The following is a 13,284-nucleotide window of genomic DNA, read 5'->3' on the forward strand; positions in this document are numbered from 1 at the left end:
AATGTTAAAGCCAACATGCCCGAAACCAGCACCCGCCTCCCTCAGCAGGAGCAGCCACTGGAGATTCACTGACCTGTCTCTGCTTCGGCGGGAAGGGAAGGCGGCGTTGCAGCCGGCCACGGTGCAGACGTGCATCTCTTTTAAGTGAACGTTCCTGTAGTGAAGCTTCACGCTGTAGGAGCTCTTAAAACTCTTCTTGCACACGTAACAGATTTTGGGGTCTGGGCTGGAACACAGATCTCCTTCTGGGGAGAACTTTTGGGGGCTGCCGTAATTCAGAGACGACGTGAAGCTTTCGTGCAGGGCAGCCATGCTGCCCCCCCCGCCGTTGTACAGTCCGTACTGGCTCATGTAGAACATGTCGTAGGTGGGGTCGGCAAACTCCTCCTTCACTTTGATGACGTCCTGGTGTGAGGGCTCGCTGTGGTTCTCGCCCGGCCGCTCGCTGCTGAGCAGGGCTTTCTCGGCCACCTCGCTGTGGAGGTGCTCATCCCCCTCCATGGACTCCTCGCCCAGCTTGGGCTCTGAAGACTCAGACTCATTCTCGTAGTCCCGCTCGGGCTCCTGGTCCTCAGATGTCATACTGTCAGCTCTTCTGATTTCAGTCCTTGAAATGCACCGGGTCCTGTTGTGCTTAGAGAAGTCCTTCACAGACATGCCTGGGCTCATCTCCTCCTGGGAGTGGCAATGACTGTCATGGCTCGCGTCGTTCACCAAAGCTCCGCCATCACTGGGGTCATCATCCTCATCATCGAACTCATCAGCGGTGTCGATAATCTCCTTTTCAATCTTCACAGGCATGCTCGACTTCCTGGGCTTCTTCTTGGGGGCCAGGTCGACACTGGGCTCATGGCTGGCCATCATCACGGCTGGCACGACTGGCTCAGAGGGCGGGGGAGGGTGCTGCTCCATGGCACCACTGCTAGGAATGATGGGGCTGGTGGGGAGGGAGGCTGGAGGACTCACCATTTCCCCAGGTGTGAGTAAACTTCTATAAAACGGAGGAACTGGCTGTACAGTCTTTAGTCCGGAAAACACCAGCTGGCTAGGGAGAGGGCTCTGTAGGACAGGGTCTAACGGGGGAGTGGTAAAACCCAGAGGGGGCCGGCCAGGGCTTGTGAGTGTGAGATTCGACTTTGTACTTGCTATAACAGGGGTGGCCGCTCCCGATGTGGCCCGAATTAAATCTTTGTCTCGATTATTCCTTAGCATGGGCATATGAAGGCGTGGGTTGGGGTTTGCACTGTGCCGATTACGGCTTCGGAGGGAGCTAAAGACCATGTTGCAACCTTCGATGGTACAGCGGTGTTTGATCTTTAGGTGAACAGCATTATAATGAATTTTGAGGGTGCCTTTGTCATAGAACGTCTTTCCACATGCATTACAGAACACTCTTCCTTTCCTAGAGGCTGAGCCCATCCTTCTCATCCGGTGAATGCGGAAAGAGCTTTTTGGATGTTCAGTTTTGGTCAAATCACTGACTGGGGCAGAATTCGGGATGGGAGAGACACAGGTTGGCTCAGTTTTGGGCTCCACATTTGTAATGCTGGTCAGGGCATTTCTGTTGGGTGTCTGATCATTCTTATATGGTGTGGGAGATACTTCTGATTCACTGCTCTCATTGTATTCATTCTGGGTGGAAAGGCTTGGCTCCCGGAGCCTCAGCCCTGGTTGCTCTAAAAGCAGCCCATTTGGAGGCAGCCCTAGAAGCGGGGCAGAGACAGGATTTATGTACTGGAATGGAAGCAGAAATGCAAGGCTGTTTGGGATGTTTTCGAAGTGATGAATGCTGGAAGGATTGCTATTCTCTAAGTGAGCGAGGAGGCTGGGACTCCTGGTGCGATTGTTGCTCTCAATAAAAGTCCTTATGTCTGAGTCTGTCTTTGAAGACGGTACAGCGACAGCCTGCCCTTCCTTCTCCTGAATCGCCATCAGCTCCACGATGGATTTGGTTTCTCCAAAGCGCAGAAACTGCTGCAGGGTGATGATCTCCTCTTCTCGAGACATGATGGCCCAGCGGTCCAGCACCTTCCCGGCAGCATCCTGCAGGCCACATCAAAGACAAACATAAAACTTATGGATTGAGCATCATTATTCAAAGCAACTGAAGGTGCTCTGTCTGCTCATGAAACACTGAGAAAGCAGAAAACAACATACAAAAGCACTGTTAATAATAAAAGTCAACTCACAAAGCAAACTTTTCTGCCATGCAAATGTAGTAATCAGAGTCACAGTTAGAGAAACAGATTGAGTTTAATAATGTCAAAGCAAACAAAATGCAGACCACTGGGGCTCTGGGATCTGAATACCTTCGGTACTGCTATTTTAACAACAATGATCTGTATACTATACAACTATTTAGCATATTAGTAGGGTTTGAACTCTTTTTTAAATGTATTTTAAAAGTACAGGATCTCACTACGCAGCTCCGACTCGTAGTGATCCTCGTGTTTTCAGCCTGCCCTGTGCTGGGATTACAGGCATGCACACCCTCATGCCCAGACTCGGTCAAGGGCTCTGTGTGCCTGAGGGTGGGGCCAGCGTGGCATGCGGTGTTGGGGATCCAACCCTGGTCTTGCCTAAGCAGGCACTTACTCCTGCGAGCTGTCTCACCAGCCCTAGGACACGAGCTCTTGGCTGTGCACTCAGCATAAAGGTAAAAACGGTCCCTGTGTCCTTCCTTATTAAGTAATGACAGCACAGGAAGGACTTAAGCCCAGTTCACCAAATTTATTCTTCAACCCAAGTGGACATGACACTGGATTCAATGATGGAAATTCCTTTAAATGGGAGTTATGTGAATTTCTGTTCAAATGATGAATAAAGTAGCATTATGCCTTAGGCCCCTTTACTAAGCTGTATTTTTTTTTAAATGGCTGTATTTTAGTATCATTTAACTAGCAATTTCATAAGACACAGTAAGGATGGTATCAATTGGACAAGGTAATTGTACTTTTCCTAAAAACTGGTTGTAATTCTATGATTCAAAGTTTGAGTAAAATTCATGTTCTGTTCTAAGTTATGGTTACTTTCATTTTATCTATATGTTGACTTTTAAATTTTCAGGTTTAATATAGAGTATATGTTCATCACAGCAAAAAAGTTTGAGTTAGATTTAAAAGTGTTCGACTTTTTATGATCTTGTCATAAATGACAATCACAGATATTTGAAAAGTAAACGTGATGGATTTAGCTAAATAAACCTGTAAAAAGTTGTCTCTTAGCATCCTCCTCTGATAGCAAGGAGTCCAGAGAGACTCCACATCAGCAATCATCAGACTACATGTTGTTAAATATACATTAAAAAGCATTTCACACTTTCATTTTTGCTAGTAACTATGAGATTTGCCTGGAGGCAGGACTTAAAAATCCTGCAGTGTAATGTCAGGCAATCCATTTCAGGCAAGCTATTTGGAGAGAAATCTATTCAAACACTCCATAATTTTATGAAGTGTCACTTTTTAGACCCATCCATTCAGGGCCCTCTGCAACTCTATGTGAATGACACTTGCTCCAATCCTGACAATCTAAGGAAACATAAGCTGGTTCTGAAGAACACAGTGCAGCAGGGTGTAGCTCAGGGATGCTGCGAGGGCATATCACACACACGGGCGCGCGCACGGATTCACTCGTCAGGCCCCAAAGAAACAAATGACAAGACACTAACAACACGGGCAAATCCTAACTTCATACTGGTAAACTCTAACAGGAATCATCTTAAAAGGGCAATCAGAGTCAAAAGCACTGGTGGAAGGATGTTGCTGGTCTGTTCTTCCGGATGGGATACACCAAGAGGGTACACCGTAATTTCAGTGGCATTCTGGTCCAAAGTGCATCCCAACCCAATCATGAGAAAACATCAGGCAAACCAACACTGAGAAGCATTCTATAAAACAGTGGGCCGCACTCTCCAAAGTACAGAGGTCAGAAAAGATTAAAGAATGTTACAGGTACGGTGGGATTAACAGCACACAGTTGTGTGATCCTAAACCAGCAAATGGACATTGGTGGGAAACCCGACAAAGGCTGCAGACTCATTAGCAGTCCTATACAAGCCTAAATGTCCTAGAGGCAACAACTGTAGTAAGATCAGGTGCCTTAGTGATGCAGCAACACTAGGGAAACAGAATTGGCCATACAAGGAACCTGTGCTGTTCTTGCAATGTTAAAAAAAAGTGGTTCCTTCACCTTCAGGTATAAAATTCCCTCTGGATCACAATCATGTTCCCAAACAGATATTTTCATTAAGTCCTTATTTTTTTAAAGGTCTGATTGTTATGCATTCTTTTTTAAAAAAAATATTTATTTACTTGGTACAGAGTCTTCCTATGCAGCTCAGACTCATAGTGATCCTCCCGTCTCAGCCTCCCCAGTGCTGGGATTACAGGTGTGTGCCACCACATCTGGTTTCAGTGACCAGCACAGCCCAGCACGGCATGTAGTACCAGGGACTGAACACAGGTCCTTGCGCTTGCCAGACAGGTGCTTAGACCACCAAGCTACCTCCTCAGCCCTGTACTCTTCTTTATAAGATTCCTACCATACTTTTTAACAGTATAAATGGGTGTATACATGTGGGTGTCCACCTCTATGGAAAATGCTAAATACAGATACCCTTCCTCCATCATACAGATAAAATGGACCGGCAAGTACCTGTAATCCCAACACTGGGAGGCTTAGGCAGGAGGTTGCTGTGAGTTTGAGGCCAGCCTGGGCTACACAAAGTGAGTTCAAGACCAGCCTGGACTGCATAGTGAACCCTTTCTCAAACTCAAACACACACGCATGCACGCCCACACATGACTTTCAGGTCAAAAGATCAAATCAAGTCTCTTAAAACTTGTCTCATCAGAACAGTCAAATAACAATGTGGCACCTAGTAACCCCAGATGATTCTGGAGTTCAGCAATAGTCATTTTCTGAAATGCTCACTAACAGCTATTGATTTTCTCCCCATAACCTGCTACCCTGTGGAACAGGAAGAACAAAAGGGAATGTTGGCACTGCAGAGGCATGGAAAAATGAACTGCAACATTATACAGATTATGTCATTTGAATTTCATCATAGCTTCTAGAGTTCAGAGAATGTATAACAGAAGAGACATCCGAGGTGAAGAAATAAGTGTAAGATGGCTTGTTCAGGTTGACAAGATGCTGGCTTTCAGCATGTTAAACCCTGAAACTCTGAAACTAAGTTCACCGGAGGTCTCAGTGGTGCTCAGCGATGCCTGCTGGAGGACCCCACTTCCAGATGAACACGCTGTGCATGCGATCATGAGGGCCATGGCTCGTGGCCAACAGGCTTTCTCCAGGATGCCCAGTGTCCTCTTCTACCCTGTTTTTCTTCTCAGGTCACATCTGCTCTCTTGTCGGCTCTGTTCGGGAGCTCTTTGCCACAGATTGCTTCTATGGCTGAGCCTAGCCTGAGCAGGTCACAGTTCCTTCGCCCCAGGTTCTTACCAGGCAGCATGCACCTTAATCTGTATGTCAATACTAGACTCCCAAGCCAGCAGCCTCTGGTAGTCAAATGCACCTTAGGGGCCACAGCAATTGGCCTTGCCCACCAAGGCATTGCATTTCCCTCACCCCTCCTGTCGCTCCTCTCCCAGTCCTGCCCGGCAATCCCATGGGGCTCTTGCCCCCTGCCTCCCACAATACCTGGTGCTATTTGTAAAAGCACAACCTTTCACATGCTTTCAGTCCTTAACAGCTGTATCTGCTAAACTGGAGACTAGGATGTTAAGTCACCTAGTTGGGCAGAATAGGTATAGGTAAGCAAGATGTAGAACTGCCAGTAGCTGAATCATAAGAGAGGCTTCAATTACAGTAGTAACAGGGGCAGCAACTTACACTTACACAGAAGTGTAACATAATATACCTAACAGCACAGTACCTATATATACATCCAAATTCAAGCCCCTCTGTGTGAGGTACACTTTGGATCCAGACAACACAAAGTGACACAGAAGTTCTTTTCAGAACAGTCATTCATATGTGACCAAGATTATTTAAGACCATCACATACATAAATGGAGAAACTGAAAAGCCAAAGATAATTTTCTTTTTAAAAATATTTATTTTTTATTTTTTATTTTTTTGCACAGGGTCTCACTATGCAGCTTACTCTTAGTGATCCTCCTGTTCTCAGCCTCCCCAGCACTGGGATTACAGGTATGTGCCACCAAGCCTGGGCTGGGTCCATGATTCAGTGTGCCCCAGGAAGGGGCCAGCATGGTATGTGATGCTGGGGATTGAACCCTGGTCCTAGCGCTAGCCTAAGTAGGTATCTAGTCCACTGAGCTATCTCGCAAAGATAATTTTCTTGTGTGAGACAGTAAGTGTATAAGCTCCATGGTAAACACGGCTACCAGTTTTGGAGCACCCATGGAGTGAGACGCATCGAAGGGAGGGAGGAAGGGAGGCCCAGGTCTTTTGAGAAGCCCTTTGTGACAGAAACAAGCACGGCCTGGTGTGGTGCCTCTCAAATAAGAACATCAGCCTCTCCATTGAAAGCAACAGTTCTGGAAATAGTCTGCATCAGGTCCAAGATGGGCCAGGGTCCGTTTGAGAAGCCTTCCAGGCGATACGCAGGGTAAGCATTCAAGAAGCTTTGAGACAATCGGACACTGCAACAGCAACTAGAGGCAGGAACTTGGAAAGTGTTTTATTTTACTGCATTTAACTTCACTGGTAATTCAAGACCAACTAGAGTGAAAAATTAGTCATCCCCCCATAATAATTTGAGGAGTACAGATGGTCAAATAAATACCAAATCAAATAGGAGTTTTAAAGAGAATTAGACAATGTGACATCTATACTATTCAAACAAAAGTTCAGTCTCATTCAGGCCAGTCTGAGGATGCCGACTGCTGAGTAACCCATGCTGGCACCCCACTTTTGTGCCTGAGTAAGTCAACATCAGCATATGTAACTGGCCACTTGTCCCTCCTAGGCAGATTTGGGGGTGGTGCGTCAACTCCTGAAGGCACTGCCACTTGACGACAGAGTTCACTGAACTATCAACCCATTAGGTTGGGAAATGTCAGTCATAAAAAGAGGATAGTGTGATTTACCCTGTTAAATTAAGTGCAAGGTATTATTATAAGCGTGAATTTCCTGTGAAAATACTGAATATATTAATACTTAAAAGTAGAGTAACACCAACTAATTCAGATCATAAACCAATTTTACCGGTTCAAAACAGTATGAAGCACTTACACTATTTACATCTGAGCAGGTTATATGAAGAGGCTTCCTATTGTCTCACGCTGCCTGGTAGCTGCTCAGTGCTTGCGGGGCTCTGCAGAGTGAGCCCCGCCGCCAGGCTGCATTCAAGGCCCTCGGTCTCAAGCACACCAGGCAGATGCTGAGCCAGACCCTGGTCTAGAAGGGTTCTTTGTAATTTTTTGTTGTTCAGATGTTTGGGTTTGAGTGGTTTTGTTACAGTCCATTTTCACCTGAAAGCATCTTATACAACTTGCCGTCTTAAAATCAAAGTGAAGTAAGATAGAGCTGTTATTTAGGGAAGGGGGTACAAGGGAAGGGAAGGGCTGATGGGTGGGGGGCAGCGCGCTCAGAGGTGGGGGCCAGTGAGGCTGTCGCGACCTTGGGCTCGCGAGCCACCTGTGTCACAACAGCCACCCCACAGACAGGGCGAGCAGAGAAGGCGCTTCCGTCCTTCTCTCCATGATCAGAAACGTGGGAGAGGTATGAACAGCACAGACTCCGACTGGCTCCGGCGTTCATCATCAAGATATAGGCAAGCAGTTTAATTCTACAGACAGATTATATTTTCTATTTTATTACATAAACTCATTTGCAGTGAAATCTAAGGCAAAATAGAGGGAAATCCTAAAATGTTTACTAGAATATACATCTTTCCCTTTTTATACAATTTTAAATCATTTTATAATTGAATGACACTGAACTATCGAGATTGCTGGTCCCTAGGAGAAAATCAGAACTCTGTAAGATACATCTTTGATTTATTTCACCCCTAGATTTGCACAGTGTACTTTACTAAATTATTTCATCACAATCACGCTGACAATTTATTTTCATAAACAGTTGCTCACAAAATTTTATATTGTTTTTCTTTCTAGATCAATTCAAACATCAGGCAAGAGGAATAGTTTGTGTAGAAGTGTCTCAGTTACTCTACTCTCGTTGCTGGGACAAATACCGGCCACACAAAACTGAGGAAGGGAAGGTTTCTTTAGTTCACAGCAGTCAGTACTCAGCTGGCTCCCAGGCAGAGAGGCACATGGGAGAGAGCAGCCTTTCAAGGCGGTAGCAACTCACCTGCCCCGGGGCAGGTGCAGCGTCCACACCCACAATAATCAATTTCAAACTCCAGAAGCCGCCCCATGACTGCCTGAGGCTTTGGCGGGACAACCAGATACAAACCATAACAAGAAGGTATAGAAATTACCAAATTTCATGGTTAAGTATCCTATCAATTAAAATTAACAGTAATTTTTGAGTTAAAAACTAGTAAAAAAAATGCTAAGCAAAACTGGAATTCTATGAGGTTTTCTAGATGGTTATGTCTTCAGGGCAATTTCAGAATAGTTACACAACAGAATACTACTGGGCGATAAAAAGGAATACGCTGTTGGCATGTGCTACAACATGGATGACCCTCAAAAGCATTATGCTCCAGATTCTTAATACTACATGACTGCAATCACGGAAAATCTGGAAAAGACAAGATTAAAGCCTATAAAGAAGGTCCATGAATGTTAGGGGTAACCAGGCCAAGCACTGGTTGCAAAGAGGTGAAGAAACTTCCTGAAGTGATGGAGTGGGGGAGACGTTCTGATGCATGATTATGTGATGCTTATATGATTATAAGGGATGAACAGGGAACAAAGTGACTTGTATCGTATGTAAAGTACACCTCATGACCATGTCAGCAGAGCGTGCTACGCAATCCACTGTGACGTGAGGAATGCGTGTGAGAACTTGCTTCTCACCTGGAAAGGTGCTCTTTGCTAGTATTGTACACATGGGCTTACAGTAGTACATTATTAACTTTAGAACAGGATTACATGCATCAGTGTTTGTAGAAGCTCTATATAATTTTACTAATGCATGAGCATAGAACTTTGAAAATGGACTCTCTACAAAGCTGACACCAGCGTACAGCAGGCACACACAGTGCGTACCGTGTGCACACACCTTCACAAACACCGTGAGCACGTGCTAGCCGCAACAAATTAGAGCGTGACCCAGATACGAGGAAATGTAGCATTCTGGGTGACCTGAAAGCAACTGAGGGGCTTGGCCACTGCCGCAGAGGGCACGCGGGCATTCCGCCCGCCGAGCAGATGGAAGCAGCGAGCAGGCCCACGGACGCAGCCTGTTTGGAGCAAGGGAGCTATAGGCGCGGAAAGCCGAGCAGCCGCGGGGGGCATTCCGGGGAGAAAGGCCTCTGGATGGCACGGACAGTTGTGAGGGAAAGACATACAACTCATAAAACTTTTCAGTACTCTTCTCTTCCACTCTCCTGTCCATTTTAAAACAAAGACAGGTCCATATACAACAAGGAAATATTTGAATTTAAAACTGTTATTCTAAAGTCAAGCCAACTTTGTAAGCTCTTAGTCAAAAGTTTAACTGCTTTGGGTGGGCTCTACTATTTTAGAGCCTCCCCCTTTGAAGACTCTGTTTATCTCTGTAATCTACGTAACTTGGCATTCTGAAGCCTGCATGGGTCAGGGTCTGTGGCTGTGGCTGGCACGTTATGTGCACGTCAGTGTGAGCTTTGTATTTTAAGTGGTATTTATAAGTAGGCAAAAAGTGGAAATGAATAAAAATGGTGACATGAAAACATTCTTACTGAAAATAACAGATTCTGGGAAGTACTTAGGGAATTTTTCAAGCAACACTGTTATACTTTCTGAGAAACACTTGAAATTATGTGGGAAAAGAACTTGGCATGCTTATTTGTTTAAGTAAATTTATATTTAAACACAGTTCTATCTGGGCATTGCCTGAGAAAGACGCATCAGTCACATACACAATATACATTGAAGCACTTTGGTCGGATAAGTAAACACAATGGTGCCGTTCTGTATTCACAGAATGCTCTTTCACGCGCCTGTGCTTTTCCAGCTTTCAGCTGATGTTTCTAACAGGCCAGCTAAAACAACTGCAGTATCTGTAGGCAGAATGAAACATACGCCTTCATGCCACCGTCATACTAATTGGCTCAAATTAGACTTCATTTTTTAAAAAAATCAACATTTATTTCAGGGTAATGGAACCCCTACTCCATCTCCATGGTTTGGAAATTTTTATTTTGCAGAAATCTTCAAGAGCACCTTTCACATTCAAAACGCAATGCCAGGCAATTAGCTGCTGCTTCCTCTCTTCTCTAGAATGTAGATGTCCCAAAGACTGTGTGCAGCACAAACAGGAAGAAAGCTTGCAAATAAAAGCCTAGCAGCCCTCCACGTGAATGCCTCTTTGGAAAACCAACGTGCTCTCTTCACTGGCCCTCGCAGCCACTGCCCTGAGCTGGGCACGCCTACACGTACACACTTGCCAGTTCACTGCGAAGGCACAAGGTGCTACTCAGTAGGTCCAGACTCCAGAGAATTTGACTGGACTCTTTCCTCCTTCTTCACTCTTACCTCCCAGGAATAATGAATGCGATGGGACATCCAGCACTGTCGGAAAGCTTGAGCTCCCAGAAAGTGCTGCATTAAAGAGCTTTCCGGGGCTGGGTTTATGTCTTACGTAGTGAAGTCCTTGCTCAGTATACAAAAGACCTGGGTTTGATTTCCAAAACCAAGAAGAAAAAAGTTCAGTCAAGATAATATATAGTATATATTTCTTATCTGACATGCTAGTACTGAAGTATCTCTAAAAATATTGAAAAGGACACTTATCACACATGCATGGACACAAACATGCACATGAACAAGGGGCTGCTGTTCTTGGCCCATCCATCCCTACTGTGCATCAACCTCAAAGAAACCAGCCTTCCGCAGCGCTGCAGTGCCGAGCGAAGGTGTACTCTGAGGTGCACTACATCAACCTGCTTGTGTAAGGGCAAAGCCCTCTCTCCTTGGATGTGACTGTGAGGAGTGTGGCCCGTGAGTGCAGCTGACAGTAAAAGGACGTGGCAACCTGGACAGCACATGTGACTTTAGGCCCTTGTTTTCTCACATATACTACTATATGTCAGCCGGGGACACAGCGCAGTGGCACAGCACCTGTCTGGCAAGCGTGAGGTCCTGAGTTTGACTTCCTGAACAACAACAACAATCTGTAACATCTTATTTTGTTTTACCTTTGAAAATATTTTCCCAGGGAAAAAAAGGTTTTGTAAAAGGGTACTAATGTCTGCCTGGGGAGGCCAGCAGCCCAGGGCCACCAGTGGTCCAGCCCACCAAGAGAAGCCCACAGAGTCTGTTTCATTCCGACCCTGCCTCCTTCCACACGGCAGGCTACGTTTGGAGAAGAAAGCCCGTGTGGCACCGCCATATCTGGGCCTTATCAGGAGCCATTCTGGGAAGGGGTTCATTGGTCAAGACTTAGCCATAGAACAACTTCACCACAGTTTCTGGAGACACCCTATCATGGTGACAGGGTGGGAGACACCCTGCCACAAGAGATGGTGCCAGGCAGTAGGCTAGACGTGGCCTCCTGAGAAGTTTAAAATCAGACCAAGCAGGACGCGGGGCTCTCACCCTTTGGACTGAGCACACAGCCTGCTGAGAGTGGGTTTCAGAGGGACAGAGCTGAGCGTGCCGGTGTGGGGTCCAGCCAACTGCCTCGCCGCCCACCTGCCCACCCAGCTTCACACACACGCTGCAGGCATCACACGCAGGGCGCGGCGGCCACCTGCTCTCTCCACCTTTTGGGGCTTCCCCAGGCTGGGGTGCTCGAACAAGGCGCCCTGGGGTAGTAGGGCACCGCACAGACCCCCAGGCCACAGAGCAAGGTGGAGAAAGCAGCGCTGTGGGGTCCACAGAGGCACGCGGCAGACAGGAGGTGCGGATGGAGCACACATAACCCTAGGGCGAAACCACCAAGCAGCCCGCTCGCTCGCTCGCTCGCTCGCGGGGCAGGGCTTGGCCTTCCACACAGAAACCTAAGCGAAAACAGCACGGGTCCCAGCGCGACTCGCTAACCCCCACCCCGGGGGTGGGGTGGGTGCCAGACAGTAAACCCTGAAAAGAAACCGCTCGTCATGAAACACAAGAATTTCAAAAGGCTCTGCACTCATTTCTCTTTGCCTTCATTGGTTCTTTGGAGTTTGAGGGGTTTTTTCTTTTCCTGTTATTTTTGTTCTCTCTTTCCTTTTTACCTTTTTGTTTTCCTCTATTACTTTTATTTAGTTCTATTAATTTTCCTTTACTCCACAGCGAGACCCTTTATTCCATTTTCTCTCCTCCTTCTGAACTTTTTAATTTCAAGCTTCACTTCTTCCATGTCCCCGTCCCTACCTCCACTAGCTTTATAATTCATACTAAGTTTTATGAATCTTTATAGACATTTAGTTGACTTTATGCTATTACTATTGTATTCCTCTCTACTTTCGCTGGTGGTATAGTCACTGCATTTAGTAGGGATTTGCTGTATGTTAATATCTGGTTTACTTTTGTGTCTATATTATAATTCCAGGTCTCTTCTCTCGTTAAGGGTTAGTATCGCACTAGCTCTGTTTCTTATGATATGTAAATACAGTTTGCCTTTGATTTAATCATTGTAGCTGATTTTGTTACTGTCAGAATGGCACAAATGTTATTTCTTACCACATTCCAATGTCTGATTTGTCGTGTTATCATCAACATTACTGCAGTTTATTTCCAGAGAAATAGATGCTGTACCTTCCTGTCCCCAAAATAGAAGAGACCACGGGCTGCTGCGACAGAGGTGAAGGTCTCCAGTCAGCCACCCCACTGCACAACACCGGAAAGCAGACCTCTTCATATTATCAACAAAGGTTTTCCAATTTAACCCTCCTGCAGCTTACTGCAGCACATGTGTGTGCACACACGCACACATACACACACACACACACACACACACACACACACGACCTATAGAAACACGAGAAAATAAGGCACAAAACACCTCTGACAACACCCAGCTCCCCCAAAGCTGGCCCATGGGCATCCAAAGAGGATATCAGAAGCACAGGAGCTGGGTTATATGAAGTAGAGGAGAAGATTAGAAGACACCAGTGCTGGGCTGGGGAGATGTCTCAGTAGACTAAGTGCCTGCCTGGCAAGCAGAAGACCCTGAGTTCAATCCCTGGTACAAAAAAAA

At 46.0% G+C, this 13,284-nt stretch overlaps 1 protein-coding gene across 5 annotated transcripts in view; it reads right to left on the reverse strand.

The window, feature by feature from the left end:
• The window catches only part of Bnc2 (basonuclin 2), a 329,157-nt gene that overhangs the window by 17,393 nt on the left and 298,480 nt on the right, over window positions 1–13,284 (reverse strand). For all 5 annotated transcript variants that reach the window (XM_023715850.1, XM_004631723.3, XM_023715849.1 and 2 more), the window contains one exon: window positions 74–2,043. In XM_023715850.1, coding sequence (XP_023571618.1) covers window positions 74–2,043 — 1,970 coding nt within the window. The remainder of the gene's footprint in view (window positions 1–73; window positions 2,044–13,284) is intronic.

This window comes from Octodon degus, unplaced genomic scaffold (genome assembly GCF_000260255.1).
Source record: "Octodon degus isolate 3935 unplaced genomic scaffold, OctDeg1.0 scaffold00044, whole genome shotgun sequence".
NCBI classification, from domain to species: domain Eukaryota; kingdom Metazoa; phylum Chordata; class Mammalia; order Rodentia; family Octodontidae; genus Octodon; species Octodon degus.